The sequence below is a fragment of the Podarcis vaucheri genome (assembly GCF_965113315.1).
Source record: "Podarcis vaucheri genome assembly, chromosome: 4".
NCBI classification, from domain to species: domain Eukaryota; kingdom Metazoa; phylum Chordata; class Lepidosauria; order Squamata; family Lacertidae; genus Podarcis; species Podarcis vaucheri.
In genome coordinates, this window is record NC_138762.1 from 78,250,010 (window position 1) to 78,277,315 (window position 27,306).

The 27,306-nt window shown below is 43.3% G+C and overlaps 1 protein-coding gene across 4 annotated transcripts in view; it reads left to right on the forward strand.

Annotated features, from left to right (window-relative positions):
* The first annotated feature begins 10,382 nt into the window (after positions 1 to 10,382).
* The window catches only part of MAP4K4 (mitogen-activated protein kinase kinase kinase kinase 4), a 130,559-nt gene continuing 113,635 nt past the window's right edge, over positions 10,383 to 27,306 (forward strand). For 2 of the 4 annotated variants that reach the window (XM_082218922.1, XM_082218923.1), the window contains exons 1-2: positions 10,383 to 11,052; positions 11,636 to 11,701. In XM_082218922.1, coding sequence (XP_082075048.1) covers positions 10,996 to 11,052; positions 11,636 to 11,701 — 123 coding nt within the window. In that variant the 5' untranslated portion in view covers positions 10,383 to 10,995. The remainder of the gene's footprint in view (positions 11,053 to 11,635; positions 11,702 to 27,306) is intronic. The other 2 variants (XM_082218924.1, XM_082218925.1) reach the window with 1 other exon arrangement.

The following is a 27,306-nucleotide window of genomic DNA, read 5'->3' on the forward strand; positions in this document are numbered from 1 at the left end:
CACACAAATTGGCATTAGCAGCATACGGACAGCATCCTGGCAGTGCCCTAACTTTTGATAATTGGAAGAGGGAAGAGGTAGCCAACATTGCAACAGGCATAATACGAGGGATTTTTGCATGTGGTAAACTCACTGTGTCACATTTCCTAAGCCATAGAAGTCCGACTGGCTGCACACACACAAAACAGGTTGACAGACACCCATGTCTCCACCAGACTCCAAAGCCCTTTGGTCTTAACAGGCCACCTGTTGCTTTCCCCCTCCCTGTTAAAAAATAAGATTGTATGGTAGGTGGGCTGCGTTTGGCTTGGCGGGTTACAATACGTGTCTGACAGCATTGCATGTTATCCTTAAATATCTAGACCCAGATTCTGGAAAGGGCAGAGGGTTTATACCACCATGATATTTCTGAGGACTAGACTAAATTGAGCAGAACAGTTAAAAATTTGCATCGTATTTTAAACCGGTGCTTTCCTCCAAACTCTTAAAGCTTCTATGAACTTAAAAAAACAATACGTAGCCTTAAAAAACAACAACAGCTGTGCTGTATAAAAGTAGTTTGCAGGTGCATAGTTGGAACTGAGGATATGAAGAAAAGCCCTCACTTGTTTTCCACAGTTTCCTTCTTTGATAAGCCTCTCTCCCCACAACCTGCCTCCCTCCCCATATATCTAAGCACATGACTCTGAGACTTCTATTCACAATATAAGTAGCTCAATAACATGTGGTGGACCGCACAACAGCTTTGTTGTACACACTGGTTCTGTTCCTGGCCACCACATCGGTACCTGTAAATCTGGATTAAAAGGAAAGAAGAGCATAGATATAGTGTGGGACTTGGAACAGGGAGGTCAAGGTTCAAACCCCAGCACAGCTAGGAAACTAAAATGGGAACACTGGGTCCTTTTACCACATATGTCTTCTGCTCAAAAGAAGACACAGATACCTCTGTGTGTGCTGCCTTGAGTTTCTTGGAGAAAAGGAGAGGTACAAATTAAATAAGAAATATACATTTGGGCCTAACCCTAAGCCTATTTTCTAGCAATTAATTCAGTGGGACTTACTTTCTTGCAAACATGTTCAGGATAAAGCTGCCAAACCCCATCAACAGGACTGGGACTAAAAATCGATTTATACCCAGGCATTCTTAATTTAATCTGTGTATGGATTGGGCCTACCATATAAAGGCTCCCAGGGAAAGCATAAATGCCTGCCTAAAAAAAAAGGCAAGAGCAACCAATTTAGCTTTCTTTTTCATAGAATACTACACCGCCGGGTCATTTAACATTGTTTAACAACCTGAAACATTTAAATTAAGTATCTGCTTTGGTGACTGGTGGCACACTTCTGAGTGTCTGAGGTGAACTGTTACAACCTTGTCGGGCACCATCTGCCATCCTTGCCCTCTGTTCTGCCAGACAGAAGGCAAGACAGCCAAAAGAGTTCCGCAAAACCACAGGTTGCTCCTCTTCGAGCATTTGGGAATATGTGCCCGGTGAAAAGTAAAAAAGGAAGCTTATATCGGGGGCTGCCAAATTGAATCCTTAAACCCTCCGTGTGCAAAGCTGCTCTGATCAGGCAAAGCAATCCTACCGAGGTGGGTAGAGGAGACTTCATGATAGAGGAACAACCATACCATATTTTATGTAAACCACTTAGAGGTTTGTTTGTTTTTATTTTTATTAAGGTTAATGCCAGTTATCTTATTTCCCCTGCTATTTCTTCCCAATTGGTTCTGGTAGGAGGGAAATTCACTACACCGGCTCCTGACTTCTTGTACTTTTGTTTTGTTTATTTTGATGAAGGAATAATCATAAATAAATAAGAATAAAATTGTGCACCCCACCCCGAGACCATTCCATTGTAACTATCCAACCTCCAAAAATTTCAACACCTCTTGCAATGGTTTGACCCCTTTCTGTTTTAACGGTACAAATTCTACAAATACTTTCCATATCTCCTCAGAATCATTTCTCCTGCATAATTCCTCATCTTACCTTAATAGTACATGTTAATTTATCATTCATAGCTATATCCCACACCTCTTTATACCATTCTTCCATTTTATATTCACCTTGCCCCTTCCACTTCCTAGCTGTAATAACTCGTGCAGCTGTCAATAAATTTGTGAGCAAGTCCTTCACAGCTTTCGAACCTTCCACCTCATCGTAAATTGATAATAATGCTACCTGTGGATGAGTTGTTGTACTTTTGGGGGGACTTTCTGGGGGTGGGTGGGAGGGAATATGTGGTTATGAGTTCAATGCCAACCATTCCTGACAGATCTATTTCCCCTCCTCAGGAGCGTCAGTTGAGAGGGTAGATGATGACAGTGGAGGTGAAAAACACAAGACTGGGCCTACTAGACCAGACCCATGTAGTCTAGCATCCTGTTGCCACAGGTGGCCAAGCAGATGGCTCTTTTTACATCCCTGACATAAGAGTTCAGTCGTATCCCAGTTTGCTCTTGTGGTGATCTAACACCTGATTTCAATGTTATGGAAACTTAATGTGAAATCCAAGCTGAGAAATCAAGTTATACATGAAAACAATATTGATCATGTATGCCTGAAAATCTCTTCTCAGCTATGAAGCTCACTTCGGGAAAGTTAGAATCTCTGACTAGTTCATAGGGTGGTTGTGAGGATAAAATGAGGGGCAGAAGAACCATGTTCTTGCGCAATAGAACTTTCCCCATTTCCTCTTACTGATTGTCTTGCGGCCATGCATGGTTTGCTCAGTGATGTACACAGTGGGACTTACGGTGTCAGAGGGATACTTTAAGCAGAGATTAATTACCAAAAATGGCTATCAAGGAAGTCATTTAATAACCATGCAGGTGTCTTTCACCAGAACTACTTACAGAGAAATCCTTCTCTGAATGAAAGCCACTTAGGCTTCAATCCTGTGCTCATTTACCTGAAAGTTAAATTCAAGGAGACTTACTTCTGAGGAGACATGTATAGTGTTGCACTGTTGCTTACTGGCGAATGAGAAATAGAAAACTCAACAATTATTAATTGCACAAATGTGTTAACCTTTAAAAATATTAATAAGGAATTAAAGGATGTTTTATCACAACTGTTAGCAGACTGCAAGAAATAAAAAACAGTGCAGTGAAAAGGTGGATTGAAAACTGTTTGAAAAGTGCTCTATTCTCTTCATTGTGCTTTTGGTTTATCTCTGCCATGCTTGTTCTTTCTGTAACCAAATGAGAGGAAGATGCAGCTAAAACAGGGACACTAAGAAAAATGAACACATCCTGCTTATCCACAGATGAACTTGTTTACGTACAAAGTTTGTATCGAAGTCATCGTAGAATTAATTCATCTTTGGAACTGTGAAACTGTGTGACTGGCCCTCACTCACTGAAGCTTCATTTAGGAAATTAAATTGGGTTCTGGGACTGATTCCATTTGCATGAAGTTGATTTGAGGCTGAACAGTTTTCAGGGATATCTCATCTCAATAGTGTTATTATGTGCCAACTGGAAGAATTTGTGGCATGCAGTGGATCTCCCAGATCTGTACTGTGCTATGCATCTGTACAGCATCATTCAGACCAGTAACATACATGGTACATAACATGGTGTCATAGTACTGCAAACTAGAGAGAATTGAAGAGGGGTATTTTTTATTGCTTTTGCTGTTTACTTCAGGGAAAGGTGCTTCAATCTGCAGCTTCCTGCAGCTCCTTGTCACTAAAATAAAAACAAAAACAGTGGGGGATTTTTTTTTTAACGTGTTTGCCATGTGATGCCTAGTTTGGTCCTGAAATGCTATATAAGTAGCAGCTTGTGCATTTTGCATGAGCACGCTTTCTATTTGCTCAACAAGTGAGGCTGCATGTTTTAAACAAATGTTTCATGAGTCTGCTCCAAACAAGTATGCACATTAATTGTCAGGTGTGGTGGGTAGGATTTCACTCCCTCTGCTGCAACATGGTTCCAAAGTGCTGCACTTCATCCCTCCTCAGGAGTGAATGGCAGCCATTCATCAAAACAAGAGAAACGAAATTATCTAGTTGGAGATACTATTGAGAGGACAGCCGTTGAGATCTTCTCTGCCTCTGGTGATTCCAGTGCTTGAATTGGCCTCCACTGTAACCTATAGACTCATTGTTAAATTGCGTTTATGGAAGACAATCTTACTTGGCTACGAGTGATAGAAGGAGAAGAAGTAGTAGTAGAAGAAGAAGCCGCCTCTGGTGACTCTAGTGCTTGAATTATGCTTAGGTTTTGCCGCCTTTCAGCTAAGCCTCAGTCCACTTAATTTGCCTCCTAGAACCTTGGGGGAAGCAATGAAAATCAAGATGTGCTTCTAAGCATAGCTCCGCCCCTTCATCTGTTAGTTCTACCATAGATTCCATTTTTGGGTGCAACAACAACAGCAACAACTTTATTATTATTTGAACCCCACCCATTTGACTGGGTTGACCTGGCCACTCTGGACGACTTCCAATATACATAAAACAACAAAACCTTGACAACCAGCTGTTAGGAGGCAAGTGGGATTTGTAACAAGCCATGATAGCATAAAATACTCATGTCCACTGTTCTACACAGCCATGTGCTTTTTCAATATATTCCATCCTACAACTCCTCATGTCAACCAGCGTTCTTTAGCCATTTAACATGTTCTGTATGCACTCAGTTGGTTTGGGGGTTCCCACCCATAGGAGGGTTTTCCCATAAATATGTTTTGTTCTTCTGCAAAATGCTGGGATCCTCTGAGACACCAGATACCTCCCTCTAGCACACAGGCAGTTTGGCTGTTTTGGCTACATAAATAATAGCACTCACAGTTTGAACACCACATGTATGTTGTCCTAGCACCCCAAACAAATGCGGAGAACTGGGTCAAACATAAGTGTGTACTGTATACTTAACAGTGCAAACAAGCTTTTTTCAACTTTTGTTCATGATCCTCTTACCAATGGGTGTGGTGGAGGAAACCTCAAATGAAATGAGTAGTCTTATTCTCCTGCATGCAGTGACTTGGCACCTTGGAGCTCCACTAAACCAGGGTTTTGCCAAACTTGGGTCTCCAGTTGTTTTTGGACTACAACTCCCACCATCCCTAGCTAGCAGGACCAGTGGTCAGGGTTGATGGGAGTTGTAGTCCCAAAACATCTGGAGGGCCGGGTTCGGGGATGGATGCCTGCCTTAGTGACTAAAGAACAGCAAAACTCATAATAAACAAAATGTGGTTTTGCTGATAAAATAGTGTGTTATAAATTCTACACCGGCATTAAACTAGAGAGCCTGGAAATAGGCATAGGCTCCTTCCCCTGAGGCGCAGGGCTATTGCTCTTTTCATAGGAGAACAATTAGAGAACAATTAACCTACCTATATTGAAGGGACACTCCAAAGAAGATTTCAGAGGAGCTTTTGGTATCACATGGTGCCACCTACTCTCCTTTCCTTGCCTTTGATAATAGTTGTAACAGTTGAAAGCTAGGGTTATTGTCATCAGCATCTGATTGTGAACTCCTACTGAAAGACAAGGAGGATTTCACACCTTGAAGATCTTGTTTCCAGCAGTCTCCGAAACTGAGGATGTGTCTGTATTGCTTGGGACTCATTTCAAGTTTTGAAAGCTTTCCCCTCCCCCTTCACAGCTAAACCAGTTAAGACACACAGAGAAGCTTTCCTTTCTTTCTTTTTCAAAGGTAAGATCTTGGAGAAACATTGTAACACCTATATGTGATTACTGGCTGGTCTTCCTACATTCTCTTTTGAAGTCTTAACAATATTAAGTGCTGGTGTTGCTACATCATTGCAGACATCCGTGTGTGTGTGTGTGTGTGTGTGTGTGTGTATACATATATATATATATATATTAAAAAACTGGGTAAAGATCTCACTCGTGTCAGTGACACTTTAGTTTCATTTATGAGGTGCACAATTTAGTTCTAAGCTAATAATTTTCAGGAGATTTAAGTATTTAAACTAATACTGAAAGCTGAAAGTGGAATGCTTCAAGCTAACAAATTAATTCTAAAACTAGTGGAATGCCATGGGTGGAAAAAAGTAGTAGTTAGGGTTCTTTTCTTACTGGCACTGCTTTTATATTCCCCAGTTAGCAGTCTTCTGCACATCACAGAATCTCCATGCAAGGAAAAGATCCACTTATTAAATCATGTGCATGGTGTAACCCAGCCCTCTGCAGACTTTGGCATGCTTGTACGGATGTCAATCAATAGTTTTAAGAAGATCTGTGTGGGATCAAGCTGTCTGATGCTAGCCAGCGAAAACGGTTGCAGCTCTATACATATAGCACAGCTAAGTTATCAATGGTTTAAAAGTGTGCTCTGTTTGAGAGGGTAGGCATCTTGCAAGACTTGAGGCAAGTTTTTTTCCAGATTCCTGTTCTAAGATGCACGGTATTTGTGAACTCTTTCAAGCATGTTTATGCTCAGATAATCAGGAAAACCATGGCTCTTGCGGTAATTGCAACTCACATTTATTTCAGTATGCGTTTCGTTTTCTTATTTTAAAAAGTTAAAGATCCTCTTAATGAATGAAGGTCTCGTCTTGTAACCTGATAGATACTTATTACAGTGCATGCAAATTGTTCAAAATAACTCAATATGGCTTCACATTATTGCAAATCATTTGCAGCCCAATCCTGACCACGTTTCCCCTGCATTTCAAGACAAGTTGCTCTGTAAACGTCTTCCCTTGCTTGCTGCTGCTGGGAAACAGAGGATGGTCTCTGGGCCCTGTCACCTTCTTACTCACTAGTGCACAGCCTGGGTATGGGAGTCATTCCCCCATGGTGCAATATTCATGCACACTCCCCAGTAGTATAGGAACACACCACGGGGAAGCAGCTTTCATGCTGTGTGGGCGTGTGTAAAGGTTGTCTTGGCGCAGATCAGAATTGTTTCAGTAACTGGTGAATCAGTATCTTGGTATTAAGTCAAAGCGATCACCTCTGAAGATAGCAAATGCTTGTGACTTTATGATGTTTCTATATAAAAAAAATCATTTTGTGTATACATTCTAACAGGCTGTTATCTATGCCTGTTATCTAGCCAATTAATCTGCAATTTAAGTAACTGCATTGAAAACAACAGTTGTTTCTGCTGCTTGAAAAACTGGAAGGACATCATTTTAGCTGATTAAGTATAAAAAAGATTAAACGTTGCACCACTGTTTTGTACACCACAGTCTCATGGGACAAAGAAGCAGAGCTCACAGAGTTAAAAGGGCAGGTTGGCTTTTGAAATGAGTTGGTTCACTGGGGTCATCAGAGACAGGATGGAGGCTTAGCCTCCCCCCCCCCAAGTGTCTGCAAATGCATATCTTAAGTTACTCCCGCATGAGTAAATGGCTATCATTCATGTCTACAGTGAGAAGAAAAGAGCTGCCCTGGGGGGGATACAGTTTCATTGAGTGTGAAACTCCTCCTTATCCTTGACACAGGCTGTGTACATAGTGTTAATGCAAACTTGGGGCCACAAGAGATCTGATTTTTCCTTGTGCACTTTTGTGCACATTCATCTACATATGAGCACTCAAGTCTCAATGTTCTTCATCCAAACTAGCGGGTGGTGCTTGATGGAAAGTGTTCACAATGTGTAATATGGTCCTCTTCCCTCAATAAGTACCGTACTTGCCACCCTCTCCCAGTTCTAGAAACCCGAAGTCCATTGTGGGCATGCACACAGGTATTTGTTTACCTATGCATGCAACCATTTATATATATAAAAAAACATTATTATGACACAAGCTTTCCAATATACCAGACTTGCAGGTTAAAACGTGTTTATGTCATCCCACTAGCAGCCCATTGATGAATGCCACACCGATGGCAGTAGGAGTGCAATTTTATGTTGGATTTCCCCCCTTTCCTTCTTTATCTGAGGATCAGGGAAATCCAAATTAAATGAGAGGAAGGTGCAGGCTGCTACGTGGGTGAAGACAACATCATGTGGACTATGGGAAAAGCATGCACACACACGGGATGTATTGAGTTCACTTTAAACTGACATGTACCAAGGGGTATACAGAACTCATAAATGTACAGTACTTCTTTTGTAATGCCCACGATATTCCACTGCGCAGTGGTAGAGTGCAGGGTTTTTGTGTATATATAGTCACAGCTCCAATCTCTGGGCATCTCAGTTTAAAGGCTTCAGAAAGCAATTCTGGAAAAGTCCCCTCTGCCTGAACAGCTGCTGCCTGTCAGGCTAGATCACCTTTGACAACTTGGTGGCCTCCAGATGTTTTGGACTCCAATTCCCAGTCAGTATAACTGACAGTCTGTGCTGGGCCCGGGGGTTAACCCGAGCCACGTGGTCCAGGTCCGGTCCCCAATCCCAAGGATTCCGCGAGGAGTCAGTCCAACAGGGCCAAGGCAGGAAACCGGGCTAGGTCAGGCACAAGGTCTCAGGCGGGAGCAACCTCTGTTGGTCCTGATCCCCCAGTGACTCACCTGTCTCGCCCGAAGGCGAGCACTCCTCCTGCAAGTACTCAGGTCTCTCCTCTCAGACCTCAGTCTCTGCAGCTCGGGAGATGTCGGTGGGTTACTAGACCCAGAGGCCGCCTCAGCCTCTCCTGACCCAACTGGTAGTGGAGCAGCTGTATGTGATTGCCCAGCAGAGGGCAACGAGGTAATCCCCGCAAGGGCAGGCTCAGGCCCCTGACTCGGCCCAGCTGATGCTTGTTGCAGGGGAACCTGTGCAGACTGGGGCTCTTCAGAATCAGGCCCCAGACTTGGTTCAGATGCTGCCTGAGGCAGAGGATCCGGTGCAGACTGAGACTCCTCCGGCCCCAAGTCCCAGGCCATCACACAGTCAGGGATGATGGGACTTGTAAACTTACAACCTCTGTTGGGTACCAGGGTGAGGAACGTCAAGACTAAATAAGACTAGGCTAGATGGCCAAATAGCCTGATATGGTACAAGGCTGCTCCCTATGTTCATCACACACAAACACAGGAGTAGTTAACCTGTGGCCCATTCTTGGGACTCCAACTCCCATCAGTCCGAATTGGTGTGGCCTTTTGGTCCAGGATAGTGGGAGTTGTGGCCCCAGGAAGGCCAAAGGTTTGTATGCCTCATTCTAGCGTCACCAATGAGTTCAGCCCAAGATAATTCAATGAGCGACTGTGCGTGTCATGTGACACCCAAGCCTGCTCCCCCTCCCCATTTTCATTAAGAATACTGTAAGCAGATGCCTATAGTGAGAAGCTGCCCTATAGGTAGTCAGACTATTGGTTCATTTGGCTCAACACTGTCTACACTTGATTGGAGCATCTCTCTTTTAGACAGTGACCTTTATCAACCTTACCTGGCAATGCCCAGTTAAGCATTTGTTATGCCAACGGGAGGCGCTTCAGAAGCAGAATGGGCTCCATGGCATTATTGGTGTATTAAGTACTGAGTGTGCCTACATGATTATGCAACTTGCTGTCCGCCATTTGTAGTGCCTGATGTTACAAGGCCCAAACCCTACCACTGTACAATCTCCAACTAATAGGAGGAAGACAGCAGAAGACCGGGTTGTCAGGGAAGCCTATCTTCTCCACAGAATTATAACTTAAGTCTTTGGGTCTTCCTAAGATGAATCAAACCAACAACTGGTTTTAAGCCATTGCCCAAATGCTGTCAGGGCCATCTAGCAGCAGAGATGGGAATGTTATGATTGAACAGCCCAAGATTTCTGCCCTTCCTGCGCAAATGCATCCCTGAGAATTCCCAGCCTTCCAATCCTGACAAGTGTCTCAGTGGCCATCCATTCATGAGGGTCCCCTTGTCCATCGATTCTCCTACCCCCCCTCTCCCCTATACATAAAGGCTTGCATTGTTCTGGAGGGCTGATGTGTGGAAACATATTTTGGCTTTTTCCTGGGAGGCGAGGGCCCAGCTCGGGGCCTGACTTGAGCCGAGCTTTTTCTTTAAAACAAATCTATTGTTCCCTGCCACGCCCCTGCTCGCATATTGATATATTCGCCCGAACAAAGATCCCCCCCCCCCACGGCCCAGACAGACTTTGACTGAGAGCAACAGACGACTGCCACCCCCTCCTCCAACTCGCAGCCGTTCCTCCCTAATTTACCCAGAAGTGCTTTGGTGCGCGTTTGCGTTTCCGCTGGGTTTTCCTGTCGGGGGGAAAGGGAGAGAAGGGGCGCGGGCTCCGAGGAGTCTATTTTTTTTGCATCCCTTTCCCACACCTCTTCGGCTCGCTTTGTCTCCCTCCCTCCAAAGCCTCACGGAGGAAGCTCTCCCCGCCGGGGCGCGCGGTGCCCTTTTTTTTGCGCTCCGGCGGCGGCAGCAGCAGCAGGAGGAGGAGAAAGGCAGAGGAAGCAACTGCGTCCGGGTGGCGCTTTTTATTGTTCGCGTGCGCCTTTGGGTGGGTTGGTTGGTGGGTGGGTGGCAAACCCTTCTGTGCGCGCGCGCGTGTGCGCGTTCTTGAGGAAGCGGGGCTGCTGCTGCTCCACCTCCTCCTTGCCCTCCTCCTCCTCCTCCTCTTTTCCTTCCTTCCTCCCTTCCCACCGCCGGCTCCCGGCTCGCTATGTTGGATGTGGCTGGCTGAGGAGGAGGGAGCGCGCGCGCGCGCGCGAGGAGAGGCGCATCTGGTTCCTCGACCATGGCGTAAAAAGCCGACCTTCGCGCGCACCAGAGGCTGAAAGGGGGGGGGGGGACTCTCCTTTTTTTTTTTTTAATAAAACGACGATTGAACCGGCAACCCCTCCGCCAGCCTCCTTGGGAAGGAAAGCTAAGCGGACCCGAGCTGCCTCCTCCCACATCTCGCCCTGCACCCCTCCTCCAATGAAGAAGAGTTTTATCCTGGAGTGAAGGAGGAGAGGGAGGAGGGGGGGGGAAGGAGAAAGAGAGAGAGAGGGAGATTGGGGTTTTTGGGTGGGGGGGGGTAGGAAGGAAGGGGCGGCGCTTTCTCCTCTCCTTCACCCTGGCGTGCTAGCAGTGCTTGCCGTCTTTTGTTAATAGAAAGAAAGAGGAATTATTTAATAGAAGCGACGGGGAAAATGGCGAACGACTCTCCTGCGAAAAGTCTGGGGGAGATAGACCTCTCCTCCTTACGGGTGAGTGCGGCTGGAGGTGGGCTGGCTTGGGTGGGGGGCTGGCTGGCTAAGCGGGGCGCGGCAGGCGACCCCTCGTTCCCTTGCTCGTCTTTTCTGCCTCCCGCTGGCCACACAAAGCGGGAGACGTCTCCCCTGGCGTGGCTTTTGTTGTTCGCAGCTGGGTTGGGGGAGAAAAGCGGGGTGGGGGTAGGGAGGGAGGGAGAGTTGGGGGGGTTGCGTTGCTGGGGGAAAGAAGCTCCGGGGTTTGCAAGGGGGCTGGTCGCGGATGCTTGCTGCGGCTGAGAAGGGGCCCTTCTGCCGGCTGGCTGGTTTGTCATCGCCCCGTTTTGTTCCTTGGAGCTTATGGGGAGGGGAGAGAGAGAGAGAGATGAGTTCAGTCTTGGGCTGCTTTCCTTTGTTTGCATGTATTGGCATGTGCGTGGAAAATCAGGGCGCAACAGCTGTACAGCCAAACAATCCCCTCCAGACAGTGGCGTTTTTGGGGGGCGGGTGGGTGCGCCGGTGGTAATTTCTTCTCTATATAACCCTGCTTTCCCCCCTCTTGTCGTCTCCCCCCTCCCTTCTCCACACCTTTATTGTGTAGGACCCTGCTGGGATTTTTGAGCTGGTGGAAGTGGTTGGAAATGGCACCTATGGTCAAGTTTATAAGGTTTGTGTCAAGAATTTCATTTCCTTTAACAATCATAATACATGCACATTTTCCTCTTGCACAGCCTTGATGCTGGCTGGCCACCCTGCTTTGCAAACAAAAGTTAAGGGGAAGTAAATCTCTGGTGGCTTTGTGACACAGCTGTCAAGCTCTGCTGTTTACTCCCTCAATGAACCTTTTGGGGTCTGAAGAACCCACCAAGTTAGCTTGTTGCTGCCCCAAAATTAGGATCCAAGAAGCTTTTAAATCTTGTATTCTCCTTCACAACCATCCAGTCTTGTTTATTCATTTGGCCCTGTCAGTCTGCTGATATGTGATGGTGGGGAAATTGGGGGTGTTCCTGCCTTTATTGAGATAGCTTTTTTTGGTGGGGAGAATGTCACTAGCTTTCTTTGTTATGAATCCTTCCAAGGCGTGTTAAGATGTGGAGACTGGCATCACATTACTTCCAGTGTCTTTTAACTCTGTAAGAGGGTGTGGATGCAAAGGGGTGGGGTGAATCAGGGTAAAAAGAGCAGGGAATGTTATTGTATGTCTGGAGAGCAGAAGATCAGAATTCATAGAATAACCTGTTTGACGAGCAAATGATTTGGGGAGAAGCGCACACATACAGAGGAAACAATTGTAGGATACTGAGAGATGTTGCTGTTTTCAAAGGCTAGGTGTGAAGGGAAGATAACAGCCCCCCTCCCCCCAAAGTCTGTTATATAAAGGAAACCAATATTGAGATTTCATGGCTGTGTAATGTTTAGTCACCCATATGACTAAGTTTTTCATTGTACATTTTACATGAGTAAAGGATAGCCCAAGCCTAAGGAAGGTTTGTAAGAAAAGATAGGAAGAGGTTTGCTTCTTGTTTGGTGTGCACCCAAGTCTAATAAGCCTGTCTTCCAACTTATCACAATAGAGTTTCAGCACATGATCAGTTGTGGGTCCCCATCTTGTGTATGTTCAGTGAAAAAAGTAGAGTATGTGTCTTTGTGTGTCCTGTGGGACCTGTGGCTCTACTGATATTGGTGGACTTGGCAACTCCCATCAGCCCCAGTCCAGTGTGATAAATGGCCAGGGATGCATCTAGAGGGCCACAGTTTCCCCATTCTTTGTTTACATGCTGGTTCCAACGTGGGAATCACCTTCTTTTGATGTGTGGTGTCCTTGGTATTTCTCTTTTGTTTTACAATGATCTACAAGCTGTATTTTGTAAGGAGATTGTTGGCTGGATGAACGGTAGTGATATGAAGTAGCTTTGATCTTGCTGTAAACAAAAGGAGTTAGTCCTATGCAACGACTTTAAAACATGCCTAAGTTTGAGGCTGATTTATGGCTGACCCTTTGAAACTGTTTCATAATGATATTTCCCCCTGCAATTTCTTTGCTTGTGAAGCTTATATATCACATTGGGTGTGTCCTCTTCCTGCTACCCCTAGAAGGGAGTTCAGTTGTGTGAGTTTAGAATCTCTTGTAAATAAAACAAGTAGAAAATAAGTCAATTAATTTGACAATGCTTTGAGCTAAATAAAATGTTTTATGAGTTGACTATAGGCTGGCTGATTATAGTTTTACTATTTATTTATTTATTGCTTGGGTGCCATTCCAGTGTGGAATGAAAATAGGTAATCACTCCAGGGTCCCATAATATTTACAAAAGGTGGCTGACTACATCATGTAAACAGAGGGCTTCATTATTGCCAGTAGTGTATTGCCTGTATATACAATGGAGAGAAATGTGATTGTGGAATACCTCTGCTAGAGATAACAATGTTTTGGTAAGCTGCATACACACATAGAATCAAAGTGGTGTAAGCTCAAATGTGCATGTGCCACTTTTGCTTCAAAGACATTATGTGATGCAACATCCTGTTGCTTTTTTTTTTGGTATGGCAAAAAATACCTATTTGGCTGCATGGATGGGGATTCTTCTTAAATATCCAATCACTGCTCAGGTTTGGGAACTGGACAATATCCAAAGTGATGGAATATAGTTAATAGTTGAATAACTGGTAAGACATCCTAAGGTAACAAGCATCTTCAAGATGAAGTCGTATTACAAAGCTGTCTTTGGGACCAGTCCTTGGAGTTAAAGCCCTGTGACCAAATTGATTGATTCTTACAGAATTTAGCTGGCAGTAAACCTGTACTTGAATCTTTCAGGGTATTCCCTGATCTGTTTGACACTGCAGTTGCTGTGCTACTGATAATTTCAATTCTGGGACCTTTGTCTTGATATGATAAATATCAGTTGAGCTGAAAATAGGGGACATAGTGAAGCAACTACAACTTCTTATGTATTGAACTATGCATGAAAATCAGAAGAATATTAAAGTTGCCTTTCTTTGTTTTGTCTTAATGATACTGTGTATAACTTTTTGCTTCCTGGTTTATTGGGACTGCACAATAGCTTAAGTATTCTTGTTTCGTATAGAAAACTTAGAAGTTATTTTTAAAAGCCTTTGTCCATGAATATGTCCAACTGTCTCCTTAGCATCAATTAGTTTTGGTAGATTGGCTATTGCCCTAAGATATGAAAGAGAAGTGAAGCAACCATGTGCAAATAGTTAGTGTTAAGGTCTAAGGTTTTCTCTTTTATAGGAACTTCTCCCCAGATATTGGCAAAGGAAGCTATGTAGTAAATCTTTAAAAGTATGTGTCTCAGTTCATGCTAAGGCATGTGTATGAGATGTTCAAGGCCAGCCTTACCATTGATGTCATTGTTGACGTCAAAGAGATACACTAGGACGCAGTTTATTGGTACACGTGAATAGGAGAATCTGTGGCCCTCCAGATGTTTTTCAAATCCCATCAACCTCAGCCAGCATGGCCAAGAATGATGGGAGTTGTAGTCAGCAACATCTGGAAGGCCAAAGATGAACCAGCCCTCACATCTGTTTACAAATGTGTCTTGGTGGGGGTGGGGAGAGAAACTTAGAGAGTATTTTTTTAAATGATTATGAAAATGAAATAACAGATTACATTGCTGCCCCAGCAACCCTCTGGGTTAAGCAAGTAAAATGTCGTTGTTTCAAAGCTATTTAAAAAATCGAACATTTAGAGTTTAAAGGAAAGCAATAGTTGTGAACCTCCCACAGAAGTTTGACGTCTTTTGTGCAGCAAATAGTTATGTCTGGCAGAAGTACAATGAATAAAGCTATTTGGGATAAGATAAAATTTGTCTAGAAAGCAGGGTATTGTTAGAATGTCAAAGAGGAACCCCTCTTCCCTGAGTTGAGGTCAACTGATTGTCAGCTAAATGGCATGTACAGACTTGCCCACTGGTGTTCATTCTCTCATTGGAGAATGAGGAGCTGAAATGTTCTGCTGTGTGCATGTTCTTTCCTGTGTTTATATTGTGTAGTCTGCCTGATCCTTAAGAGACAATAGGCTGTTTCACATCTATTTTGTTCTAATGTTGGGCATGTTGAATTAGCACTGGATGGTAGTACGAAATTAGCTGTATAAAATTAGCTAAATGATTTGGACTTGGCAGAGACATTGCCTGTGGTTGTGGTTGTTTGTTTGCTTCTATCTGCCTCTTTTGCTAAGAAACTCTCTATTGACGTGCTCCAAGATGATCTGAATTTTGCAATCACCAATATGGGAATGAAACTTGTGAACAATGCAACACCAGCTTAGCAATTCTCTATGGAGTACCTTTAAATAAGATTATAGGCACCTAACTGTGCTTGACAAAACTATTGCCAACAGCTTAAGCAGTGCAAGTACCTCTGGTGTAGAATACCTTGACCATACTTGTTAGTTTGCTTATGAATCACAACAGTCTAAAAAATCTGTGCTTATTTGTGTGGGCTGAATGCACATTCGTGCATAAAAGGCTACATGAACTTCTGTGTTTTGTTCAACTCTGTGAAGTGTTTTATAGCAGAATGATTCATTCTTGGCGGGACATTAATTCGTTAATTACAATTATAAAATGAAAAAGTGCTAGCAATCTACTGGGGCACTTGTAAGAACATTATACTCTGTCCTTTTGATGCCTGATGGCCACAAAAAACCATCAGCTGACTACTGTTTTCTCCTCCCTTCATCATATATCTCAGTGCGGCCCTTTCCATGACCCTAAGTTCTGTATTGTGCTATTGCCCATTCCTGTTTTTGGGGTCTTTGGTTTCATTGAGAGGCAGAGGACACTTGACAACTATCTGCCCATAAAGGCTGCGTCGAGCCACTTCTGGAAATCTAGTGGAAGATTTGTGCTCATTTCCATGTTGTTCACAGGAAAAACAACAACCATTCATTCGGAAAACCATTTGGATTGCAATTTTCCAGTGTGCTCGTGTGATGAAATTTGGGGCAGGATCCCAGCACACAGTTCTTCCCTGCCATTTAAAATTGCAGGCGACATGGCACTATGTTGATCAAGAAGCCACGGTTCCATAACTCAGCAGTTGCTGAGGTGTAGAAGCAACGTGAGAAACGGGGATGGATGTTCTAGCTTTATAACCAAGAAAGCTAACACAATAAACCCTATGTCTGAATGCAGCCATCATGTTTACAAGCATGAAGAGCTTCTTTTGAATTGCCTAAAAACTCTTGGCAGTTCCTGAGCCTCCCCTGCCCCCCAGTTGGCCCTTCTGTGGTTGTATGCTGCTTAGCACTTTCATACCCAAAGGGTGAGTGGAAATGTGGTAGCACTTAAACTTTTCTGTTTGGTATAGATGAGCGTCAAACTGCACCTCTGCTGTGTACACTGGAGAGATTCTAATTCTTCCTTTGTGAGTTAGGCTCAATTTATTTTGGGTGATTAGCAAATCAAGTACTCTGAGCTAGTGGGGGTATGTGTGTGTGTTTGCTTCAGTGGCTATAAATTTGGAGGGTATAGTTTGACAATGATGGCAAGGCGTGCTCTGCAAAAAGACAATTGAGGGAACGATGATTGATTGCGCGCTCTCTTTTAAAGCGCGGAAATAAAAATCGAGCCCTACAGAGAAAATGTGTCATTCCAAAAACCAGCTGCTGTAAATATTTCTCATGTGCGTTCAGAGACCCCAGCACACGCTAATGATTAGAAAGTAATTGGCATGTTAGGTTTGAGCTATAACAGGAAATGTGCCGTTTGAATCAGGGATGACTCTCCTAGGTTCTCATGACTGCTGCTTTCTAGAAGCCTTGTGAGAATTAATTCATAGTGAAGGCATCTTTTGTTTGATTCATATTTCAGCTTTCCAAAGCTACATGTAAATTATGCATATTGCCTAAGTTCTGGCCCATACAGGAGTGATGTAATAGGGGATGGCTTACATGCTGATGTGAAAATAATCTGAGGCCTGTGAAAATAATTTCCCTCGCCAAGATAAATCCATTGTTACTTCAGTAAATATGGTTTAAGGAAGCCTTGGCCACTGCCGAACAACTACTTTATCCTTTGTGTCCCTGTAGTAAAAAGAGAGAGTCATTTGTGACTTCACATCATTTTGCTGAACATGGGAAAGAAATCCTATTCTTTACTGGTGAGCCACTATTGGTGAGGTCACTTGCTCTTGGGAAATAAGCCAGACCAGTTTCTCAAAAGTATGCACTGTGCTTTGTACTTTCTCTTAAGAATTTGGCTCTGCACTACTTGATTATTTTTTGGGGATGGATTACTTCTGCATAGTTTGCATACATGTGCCTATGAGATGACACCATTATTATTATTATTATTATTATTATTATTATTATTATTATAATATTTTATTTTATCCCCCCACCCTTTTCTCCTAACCATGAATAGCTAAATGAATGCCACAAAGACCTGTAATATGCTCTGTAGTTAAAAGGTAAAGGGACCCCTGACCATTAGGTCCAGTCATGACCGACTCTGGGGTTGTGGCGCTCATCTTGCTTTACTGGCTGAGGGAGCCGGCGTACAGCTTCCGGGTCATGTGGCCAGCATGACTGAGCAACTTATGGCGAACCAGAGCAGCACACGGAAACACCGTTTAACTTCCCGCTAGAGCGGTACCTATTTATCTACTTGCACTTTGATGTGCTTTCGAACTGCTAGGTTGGCAGGAGCAGGGACTGAGCAACGGGAGCTCACCCCGTCACAGGGGTTCAAACCGCCGAACCCACAGCTCTGCAGTTAGGTACTACAAAATAGATAGCTCAGTCAGTAGAACATGAGACTCCTAATCTAATCAGGGATCATGGGTTCTAGTCCCACGTTGGGCAAAAGAATCCTGTATTGCAGGGAGTTGGACTAGAATGACACTCATGGTTCCTTCCAATTCTACAATTCTATGATCCTATAATACATTCTCAGTAGAAGCCCCCCATTTATGAAGTTCCCTTTTCTCCCAAATAAAGCTGGCATTGACTTTTGTCACTAGCTGCAGACCTGTATATTTGCCCTGGCCTTCTGGATGGTTTGCTACTGTGTTAAATCTGCTGCGATAAAAATATTTGCGATGTTTTGTCATTATTTTGTCTTTTGTTTTGTTAAGATTACGTTTTAATGTTTTTGTGGCTTTGGGACCTGTTCTTCACAATGAAGAGTGGGCTACAGTTGATACTTTAAACACAAAACAAATAATAAAAGCAATATAGCTTCTTCCTGTATGCTTCAAAATAATGTGAATGAGCTACAGAGAAGCTAGAGGTTATTAAGGTGTTTTGTGAAAATTATTCTAATGTAACTGGCTAAGGGTACGTTAACCAAATGGAGCCCACTAATTACACTTCCATTCTTCAGTTCAGAGATTGCTACCTTAGTGCAGACTGTGGGAGCTTAGGCTTTGGAGTCTTCTAATTCAGGAAATGGAAGGAAGAAGTAATAGAAAAGTACTTAGTGTTAAGTAAAAAAATACGCCTTGTGGTGATGAATGGAGCATAGGAAAAATACAAACACAGGATGAAAAATGGTGAAGTGGAATTTTCAGTAGGCAAACAATTTTGTATCCATTCACAACAAAATGCTTGGGTATCAAATGCAGCTAATAAAACGTGCACGTTGGGTTTTATCAGATTTTATCCCCCCTCCTTTCTGGGGTTGCAGTATGGAGCTTCAAGCTGAACATTGTGGGGGTAGGAAGTCAAGTGTGGTGTAAGCTAACATGTTCCTTGGCATGTTATTCTGAAATTTTGCTTTGGGTGTCATTTAAAAGCACATGCATAACGCCCACTTTCCCACTATCGGTTATCAAACCACTGAGCCTCTTGGGCTTGCCGATCAGAAGGTTGAATTCCCACAACGGGGTGAGCTCCCGTAGTCCCAGCTCCTGCCAACCTAGCACTTCGAATCTGGCTCCTGCCAATCATAGCACTTTGAACCTGGCTCCTGACAGGTTGCCCAAAGGGACTTGGTTCTCCTCTCTAAGGGCAGGGGAACTTGAGAAGGGCATCCAGGTGGTACATGGATGACCACTGGATTGTTAATGCCACTTTTCGTTGGACTAACTTCAGTGGTAACAAGCTCAGTGCCTTTTGCACCAAACATGATACAGTGGTATTACAATGGTGAATAAAAATAGAAGCGCTGGCTTTTTAATCACCTGGTTGCTGTACAAACGAAGGAGGCTGCAGGTTGCAAGCTTTATTAATTGTGTAATTTGCCTGGTCTTGCAAGCTGAGAAACTGGTGTTTTAGAAGGTTTTCTTGAGAAACCCATAGCATCCTCAGCTGGACTTCCTGTAAGCCCAGGAAGCTACCTATGGAGCACCTGACAACTGTCTGCTTGTTGATGCTTAAATAGCCCAGTTCACCCATCTCATTAAAATGTATTTAAAAATAAATGATGATTTACTACATTGAAAGCAGCCTGCTGCTGCTTACTGTTCAAGAGTCTCCATGTGTGGTACATGATGTGGTCATGTATGATGAGTGAAGTGGCAGCTGAAGTTTTGGGTCCAAACAATAATAGATGGTGGCGGCTTCTGTTTTGCATATGGTTTCATATCCATGCTTGTAAGGTTTCAGAAAGAAAACGAGCTGGGAACCCACTTCCTACTTGAAAAATCTCAGAAACTATTTGTTACTCTTCAGTCGCGCGTGGTCATCATGTCAGGAAAGAATGGTAGAACCCTGAAATGAAAACTTATATACCCATAACAAACCAATATAGAAAGTAGATTTCCTGTGTGTTCTTTCTGCATCTTATAGTGTAATATTTTATAAGTCTGAGGTTCTAATGGTGATAGATATGGTTTTGTTGGGTTGGGCAAGACTTAATATTCCTGGCTTCGCTAACCCTAGTTCATTTAGCTCTGAATGAGTCCTGGGCTTTTGTTTTCCTCCCTACTGACTTTGGTGCTTTGATCCTGGTCTCCTTAAACCATAGTTTCTGTTATGTTCAGAACAGGGAAACTGTGGTTTTAATATTGGTGTTGATTCCAGTTCACAACCACAATTAAACCACAACCACCCAATTCGGGAATAATAGAAAAGTGTGGTTTGAAAAGACCAGGGCTGAAATCCTGAAAGAAATGCATGAAGGAGAGTGGGGAATGTCTTCTTTCTTCTTTCTTTGGCGATCACTCATAGTCGAGTCAGATTGTCTTCCTGAACACGGTTTTAACAGTGAGTCCGTAAGTGACTGTGGAGGCCAATTCTGGATCCACACGTCCTTCCACAGTGGGGAAATAGGCTTCTTGATGGGAGTTAATCATGGTGAGGCTTTGCCAAGCGTTCCTTCCTCTTAGCACATTTCTCCCTTTCGTTCTGAGTTCCAAGCGTCTTCAAAGTCCACGACACCTTTGGTAAAGGCTGTTCTCTAATTGGAGCATTCGCAGGCCTGAGTTTCCCAATTGTCAGTGTTTATACTACATTTTTAAAGATTTGCCTTGAGAAAGTCTTTACACTTTTGTTGACCACCAGCATTATGCTTTCCATTTTTAAGTTCAGAATAGAGTAGTTGCTTTGGAAGATGCAGGCAAGACACTGTGGTTTATTAAGCCAGGGATGAAATGTCCAAACTGGTCCATTATATGGATGGAATCCTTAAAAAGATCACTGTTTTTGTGTAATACTCATGTTGATTCACTTTTAGAATTAGAGAAGGGTCATAGTACAGTGACCAGAGCACATTTTCCATACAGTAGATTTTACGTTCAGTCTGTGACATACTGTTTTTTTTAGTGTTTGCCACCACCCCCAATCAACCATGGAATCAGTCTTGACTTTTTAGAAGCCAAAAAATCCTGATTGTGATATTTTTAATCTGCATCCTTTCAAAATGGACCAAAGAAGTGTCACATATTTATTTATATTTACCTTTACCTTTTACCTATTCATATACTTACTGGTCTGTAATATAGGAATATCTATGCCTGAGATGTATGTACAGTCATACCTTGGAAGTCGAATGGAATCTGTTCTGGAAGTCCGTTTGACTTCCAAAACATTCGGAAACCAAAGTGCGGCTTCTGATTGGCTGCAGGAAGCTCGGAAGTCGCAGAAGCCCCACTGGATGTTCGGCTTTCAAAAATAGTTCGCAAACCGGAACAGTCACTTCCGGGTTTGCGGCATTCGGGAACCAAAACGTTTGGGAGCTAAGTTGTTAAAAAACCCAGGTGTGACTGTATAGGGGTGTCAATAAAGTAATGGAAATGCTGCCTTTGATTACAGAGGGGTTGACACATTCTTGTTGTCGTAATCTCGGCAAACCCCTTGAGAGGTCTGATGATGCAATGCATTTCCATAATGTATCTTCAAGACTACAAAGCTTAATTGCAGTTCTCTGTGATCCTCTAAAGACAATTGCAATGCTGTGTTATTTACTGTACAGTACTTTTAACATTCTGAAGATGGGTGATAGAACAAGAACGGCACTGAAATGTCTGCTCATTAACTTGCAAATCTTTTTGTCTACATTGGGCAAATCCTAGTATACAACAGTTCAACATTAAATCACAAGGGTTTCTTCCTTCTATGTTAGGGAGAATATAATTTTTTTTAAAAAAATGCTTAAGTGAATGAAACCTAAAAAATTGTATACTTGTGGGGTAGAAGATGCAAGAAATATCCCTGAATTGGTGTGTATGGTAAAAAGCATGTTTGCATCATCCTAGGAGCAAGATTGTTTTTTCCTTTATCAGTTTTTGAATCTTAACTTGGTGCCTGTGCATAGATGTAGGATCTAGATCAGGCATCCCCAAACTCGGCCCTCCAGATATTTTGGGACTACAATTCCCATCATCCCTGACCACTGCTCCTGTTAGCTAGGGATGATGGGAGTTGCAGTCCCAAAACATCTGGAGGGCTGAGTTTGGGAATACCTGATCTAGATTAAATTGTAGTGGTTAGCAAAAGGTGACTTGGATTTTTTAAACCTCTCTTCAGAATAATAATAATAATATATATTTTTTAATATCCCGCCCTCCCCAGCCGAAGCCGGGCTCAGGGCGGCTAACAACAATAAAACAGTACAAAAGTACAACACAAAATGTGCAAACCCCTGTGTGGAGAGTTTACCTGGCTGCTAAAGGCTGTAAATCTATGCATACTTACTTAGGATAAGCCCAATTGAACTCAGTACAACTTTTTTTGAGTAAACACGCTTAGGATTATATTGAACAAACAGGATGATGGGTGCCTGGCAGTTAGAATATTTTTCCTAGCTCATGATAAGCTTCCATATATTTATCTCCTAGATAAACTTTAACTCTACCGTGCCTTTGCCTTCTTTTAAGCTAAAATCTGCTCAATAGCGACATCTTTTTAGATGGAAGTAAATATTTATATTGGCTCATATATAAATACTTAGCCTTAAATCTGTTAACTTTTCCCAATTCCCCCCTCCTTTTCTGATGCTTGAAGGACCATGCTACTGCATACTTGAATCAAACCTATCCCTCTTTTAAAATCATGGTTTATACAATTTTTTTTGTTCACTGCAGAAGTACAGTGGTACCTCGGGTTAAGTACTTAATTCGTTCTGGAGGTCCGTTCTTAACTTGAAACTGTTCTTAACTTGAAGCACCACTTTAGCTAATGGGGCCTCCTGCTGCTGCCGTGCTGCCGGAGCACGATTTCTGTTCTCATCCTGAAGCAAAGTTCTTAACCCAAGGTAATATTTCTGGGTTAGCGGAGTCTGTAACCTGAAGCGTATGTAACCCGAGGTACCACTGTACTCTTTTGCAAAAACGGCAATACTTTGTATAACTTAAGCATTTCAAAAGCATATCTTTTAAAGAATGCTTTTAAATTACATATTTTTTTTCTGCCTTACCACAATGGCTCAGGATGTATTAACATGTAAAACAAAACAGATTAAAATCTAAAGCAGTAAAATACCACAAAAGGGTTCAAATAATACTCTTTTCTGGAAGAAATCTGTGGTAGGACTCTAGAGTGAGTCTTTTTTTCTTTCCTTTCCTTTTCTGGAGGGTGGGGATGCAGTTCCATAGCTGGGAAGACTATCAAGCGCTATTCTGACTCTGGACAGATGGAAAAACATGTATGTGCTCTTGCTTAACTTTAGAGGTCGGTGGGAAGGGAAGGTGGGGGTGGTAGCAGAGTTCAAAATTCTTCAGGCGCCATGAGCATTATGCACCTAGCTGTCAGCCAGACGCCAGGATAGCACTTGACATCTCCAGCATTTGGTGGTGCATGCCTACGGATCCTTGGATCCTGGCTGTTTTCACACACTAGCAAAATATCCAGTAGAATTCCTATCCATGGTATTTTATCCGCGCAATCAGAATGGATTTCAGGAACCGAAAAGTCAGCCCTCTGCGCTCAGGTTTAAGGAGCCATTTGGTACCTAACTTATACAGTGGTACCTTGGTTCCTGAACAAATCAGCTCCCGAACGCCGCAAACCTGGAAGTAAGTGTTCCAGTTTGCGAATGTTTTTCGGAAGCCGAACGTCCGACGCGGCTTCTGCGGTTTCCGCTTGAGTGCAGAAAGCTCGTGCAGCCAATTGGAAGCCGCGCCTTGGTTTTCGAACGGTTTCGGGAGTCGAATGGACTCCTGGAATGGATTAAGTTTGAGAACCAAGGTACCACAGTACACCTGAGTTTCTAACACTTGGAGGCAGTTGCTCTTGGGTAGCTATGGGTAAACATTTTGAGCGTGGCAATAGATTTCAGCCCTGTTCTTCAATTTCCTAGCATTGTTATTCCATGAAATCGTCTAAAGGGGTTCTGTTCCTCTTGCCCTAAAGTAAAATGAAACAAGTGGTTGCTAGGGAGGTGGCCTTTTCAGTAGTGGCACCCTGTTTGTGGAACGCCATTTCCAGAGAGGCTTGTTTTATAGTCAACAGGCGAGGGCATCCTTATTTTTTGAGACATTAAATATAAAAATATTGTCGAAAGTGTTCTAACCACTCTCTGTCTGCTTTTATTCTCTCCTGTATGCTGGAAATTGTTATCTTTTGAGATAACAAATGAGATGCATTTGAATCGTGTTTATCCCTTTATGAGCTGCAAAGCCATTCAGAGAACAGTGTCGTTGGGCAGTTTTATCAAGTACTGTAGTAACTCAGTGTTGGGAAGTAGAGTTCTTGATGTTTTCGAAATAAAATACAAGATGCAGTTTCTACCTATGCATTCCATATTACGCCATCTGGTAAGTCACTTGGGGAATGCGTGGGAAAGAGAGTGGGAGTGGCTGGGAGACGAGTCTCGCTGTCTGTTTATATCTCAGTTGTATCTCTTTATCCTGTCCTTTTCTCAGAGGAGTTGCTCAGCTCGCTTACATTGATTTATTGTACCTTTTGTGTATGCAACCAGGCTTCTAAATGACCACTTGGCTAGTTCCTTTTGGCAAGTAAGCATTGCTTCTAGGTGACTAGACCTGGGAAGAATTCTAGAAGTTTTCTTCCAGGTTAGACTCATGTTTCATAAATTACTCATACAACTCAATGTGTTTGTGATGTAGGCTAGTGTATTTTGTGTGTAGTCCCGTTTGCAAAGTTGCTTGCAACTATCTTGAGACATAAGTGTTCCACTCAAGTGAGTTTTATGTCTGATTGGGGATTTGAACCTAGATAGCTCCTCCCTGGTTAAAGCCTAATACTTCAACTCCAACTGCATCGGCTCCACCCACCAGAAAAAACTGGTAGCTTTTGCTTGTTGCCTGCCGCTACAGGGGTGCCCTAAGCAGCCAGCCCTCGCTCTTCCACTGTGAAAAAACCACCACATTGCCTCTACCTTTATTGCCCTCACTGGCACGCAGCCCACCCTTTTGATACCATTTGCACACTTTTGCTGGTTCTCCCCAGCAAACCAAGTAGCTGCTCTGAAATGTGTGTAGCACAAGCTTAAATTGGATAAGGTTTCAAATACCGTAACACAAATGTTCACTTTAAAAATTGCTTTTAATAATAGCATTTAATATTAACAAAATAAAAAAATTCCTTCCAGTAGTACCTTAGAGACCAACATTCATAACATGCAGTGTATGCAGTACAGGCGCCGACCATTTTGCACGGGGACTCCCCTCCTGGCCCCTGTGCGAGTTGGTGGAGCGTGCAAATGTGCCCACTGTAGTTACATCTTCATGTGTTGATGGAACTAGACTGTGGGATGTGGGTGACTCTGTGGTCTAATCCACTGAGTCTCTTGGGCTGGCTGATCCGAAGGTTAGTGATTCGAATCCGCTTGACAGTGGTGAGTTCCTGTTGCTCTGTCCCAGCTCCTGCCAACCCAGCAGTTCGAAAGGACGCCAGTGCAGGTAGATAAATAGGTACTGCTGCGGCGGGAAGGTAAACGGTATTTCTGTGCACTCTGGCGCTCGTCACAGTGTCCTGTTGCACCAGAAGCAGTTTAGTCATGCTGGCCACATAACCTGGAAAACTGTCTGTGGACAAAAGCCAGCTCCCTCGGCCTGAAAAACGAGATAAGCGCTGCAATCCCATAGTTTCCTTTGACTGGACCTAACCGTCCAGGGGTCCTTTACCTTTTTAGAACGAGACTGTCTTCTGGGAGCTCCCTAATACAGGGAATTTTTTTCCTCCTGTATTTTTTCCCCTTTAAAAGAAATTGGAATTTGATGGGGAGGACAGATGCTTAACAAATGCAAGCAGGTGGGGGTGGTTTTGTTTTGTTTTGGCATTCAACTCTGACGTGGCAAGGAATGAAACCTTTTAATTATGAACTAATTATAAAGTTTTGCTTTCAGGTTCAGTGGTCTTTATGAATGAGTGTTGTGGTGCTTTTAAGTGATTCTTTTAAAAGCTAAACAATAACTTATTAGAAAAACAGCATGCGTAGAAACAGAGGGCAGTATCTAGTTTACCTCTTAATTTATATTTGGGGTTCTTCTCAGGCCCCTGGAGCAGATTTGAGAAGGTTGTAGGAGGAGAGGGAGGGAAGGCTCCTTTGGGCAGCCAGAGCTCTTTGAATTAATGAAAGGTCTTCTTTGGATGCAGCCCAGAGAGATTTCCCACTTAAATGCTGGAAGAGTTATGTGGTTTTGCTTCCTTTATTAAGTATATTGTTGTAGACCCTGATTTATGCATGTGCTGAATCATTCATATACAGTTAGACAGTGGTACCTCTGGTTGCGGACATGATCCGTTCCTGGCTGCCGTTTGCATCCCGAAAAGTCCGCAACTAGAGTGGCGCTTCTGCGCATGTGTGAAGCACGCAGAACGTTTCTGCATGCAGCAGAACCTGGAAGTATACACTTCGGGTTTGCCGCGTTTGCAAGCTGAAAAGATGCAACATGAACCTAACGCAACACCAGGTATGACACTGTGTGTGTGTGTGTGTGTGTGTGTGTGTGTGTACACACACACACACACACACATACACCTTGCTTAGGGACGTAGGTAGCTCTTTGGTCTAAACCACTGAGCCTTTTGGGCTTGCTTATCGGAAGGTCAGCGGTACAAATCCCTGCGATGGGGTGAGCTCCTGTTCCTCGGTCCCAGCTCTTGCAAACCTAGCAGTTCGAAAGCATCCCAGTGCAAGTAAATAAATAGGTATTGCTGCAGCGGGAAGGTAAACGGCATTTCCGTGTGCTCTGGTTTCCGTCATGGTGTCCCATTGTACCAGAAGTGGTTTAGACATGCTGGCCACATGACCTGGAAAGGTGTCTGTGGACAAATGCTGGCTCCCTAGGCCTGAAAGTGAGATGAGCTCTGCAACTCTATAGTTGCCTTTGATTGGACTTAACTGTCCAGGGGTCGTTTACCTTTTTAAAAAACCTGAAAGTAACATGTCCCCACAGTTGAAGTCAATTCCAGAAATTGGCCCCTTCCCAAAGAAGCTATAAGCGTTTGGAGTGGAGTTTTGAAGGGCTGTAGTAATTTGCCACTTTTCCATTGGGACGTTGATTCCATAGGGCTGTGTTTGATCAAACTCCCATTGTGTTGAACTAGCATTATCAATAAGTTGTCTACCACCCTCTTGTGTTGGGGTATTAAAACTAACTCTGGTTGATAGCAGTCAAATTAAATGAGGTTGTTGCCCATCTGACTATTTGACTGAAATCAGTGAAAGTGAAAGTGAGATGGGTGCCACAACCCTGTAGTCACCTTTGACTGGACTTAACTGTCCAGGGTCCTTTACCTTTACCTTATTCCTTGCTTAGTTATTTGGTTTTGTGAATACTTGGGCACATCTTCCAAGATTGTGTTCTCCAAGTTGCATAGAAGGTACTAAGTTGCAAACAAAGCTGTTTTGTAAATCAAACTTTGGAGAATCCATTTTTGGCAATGGTTGGCAC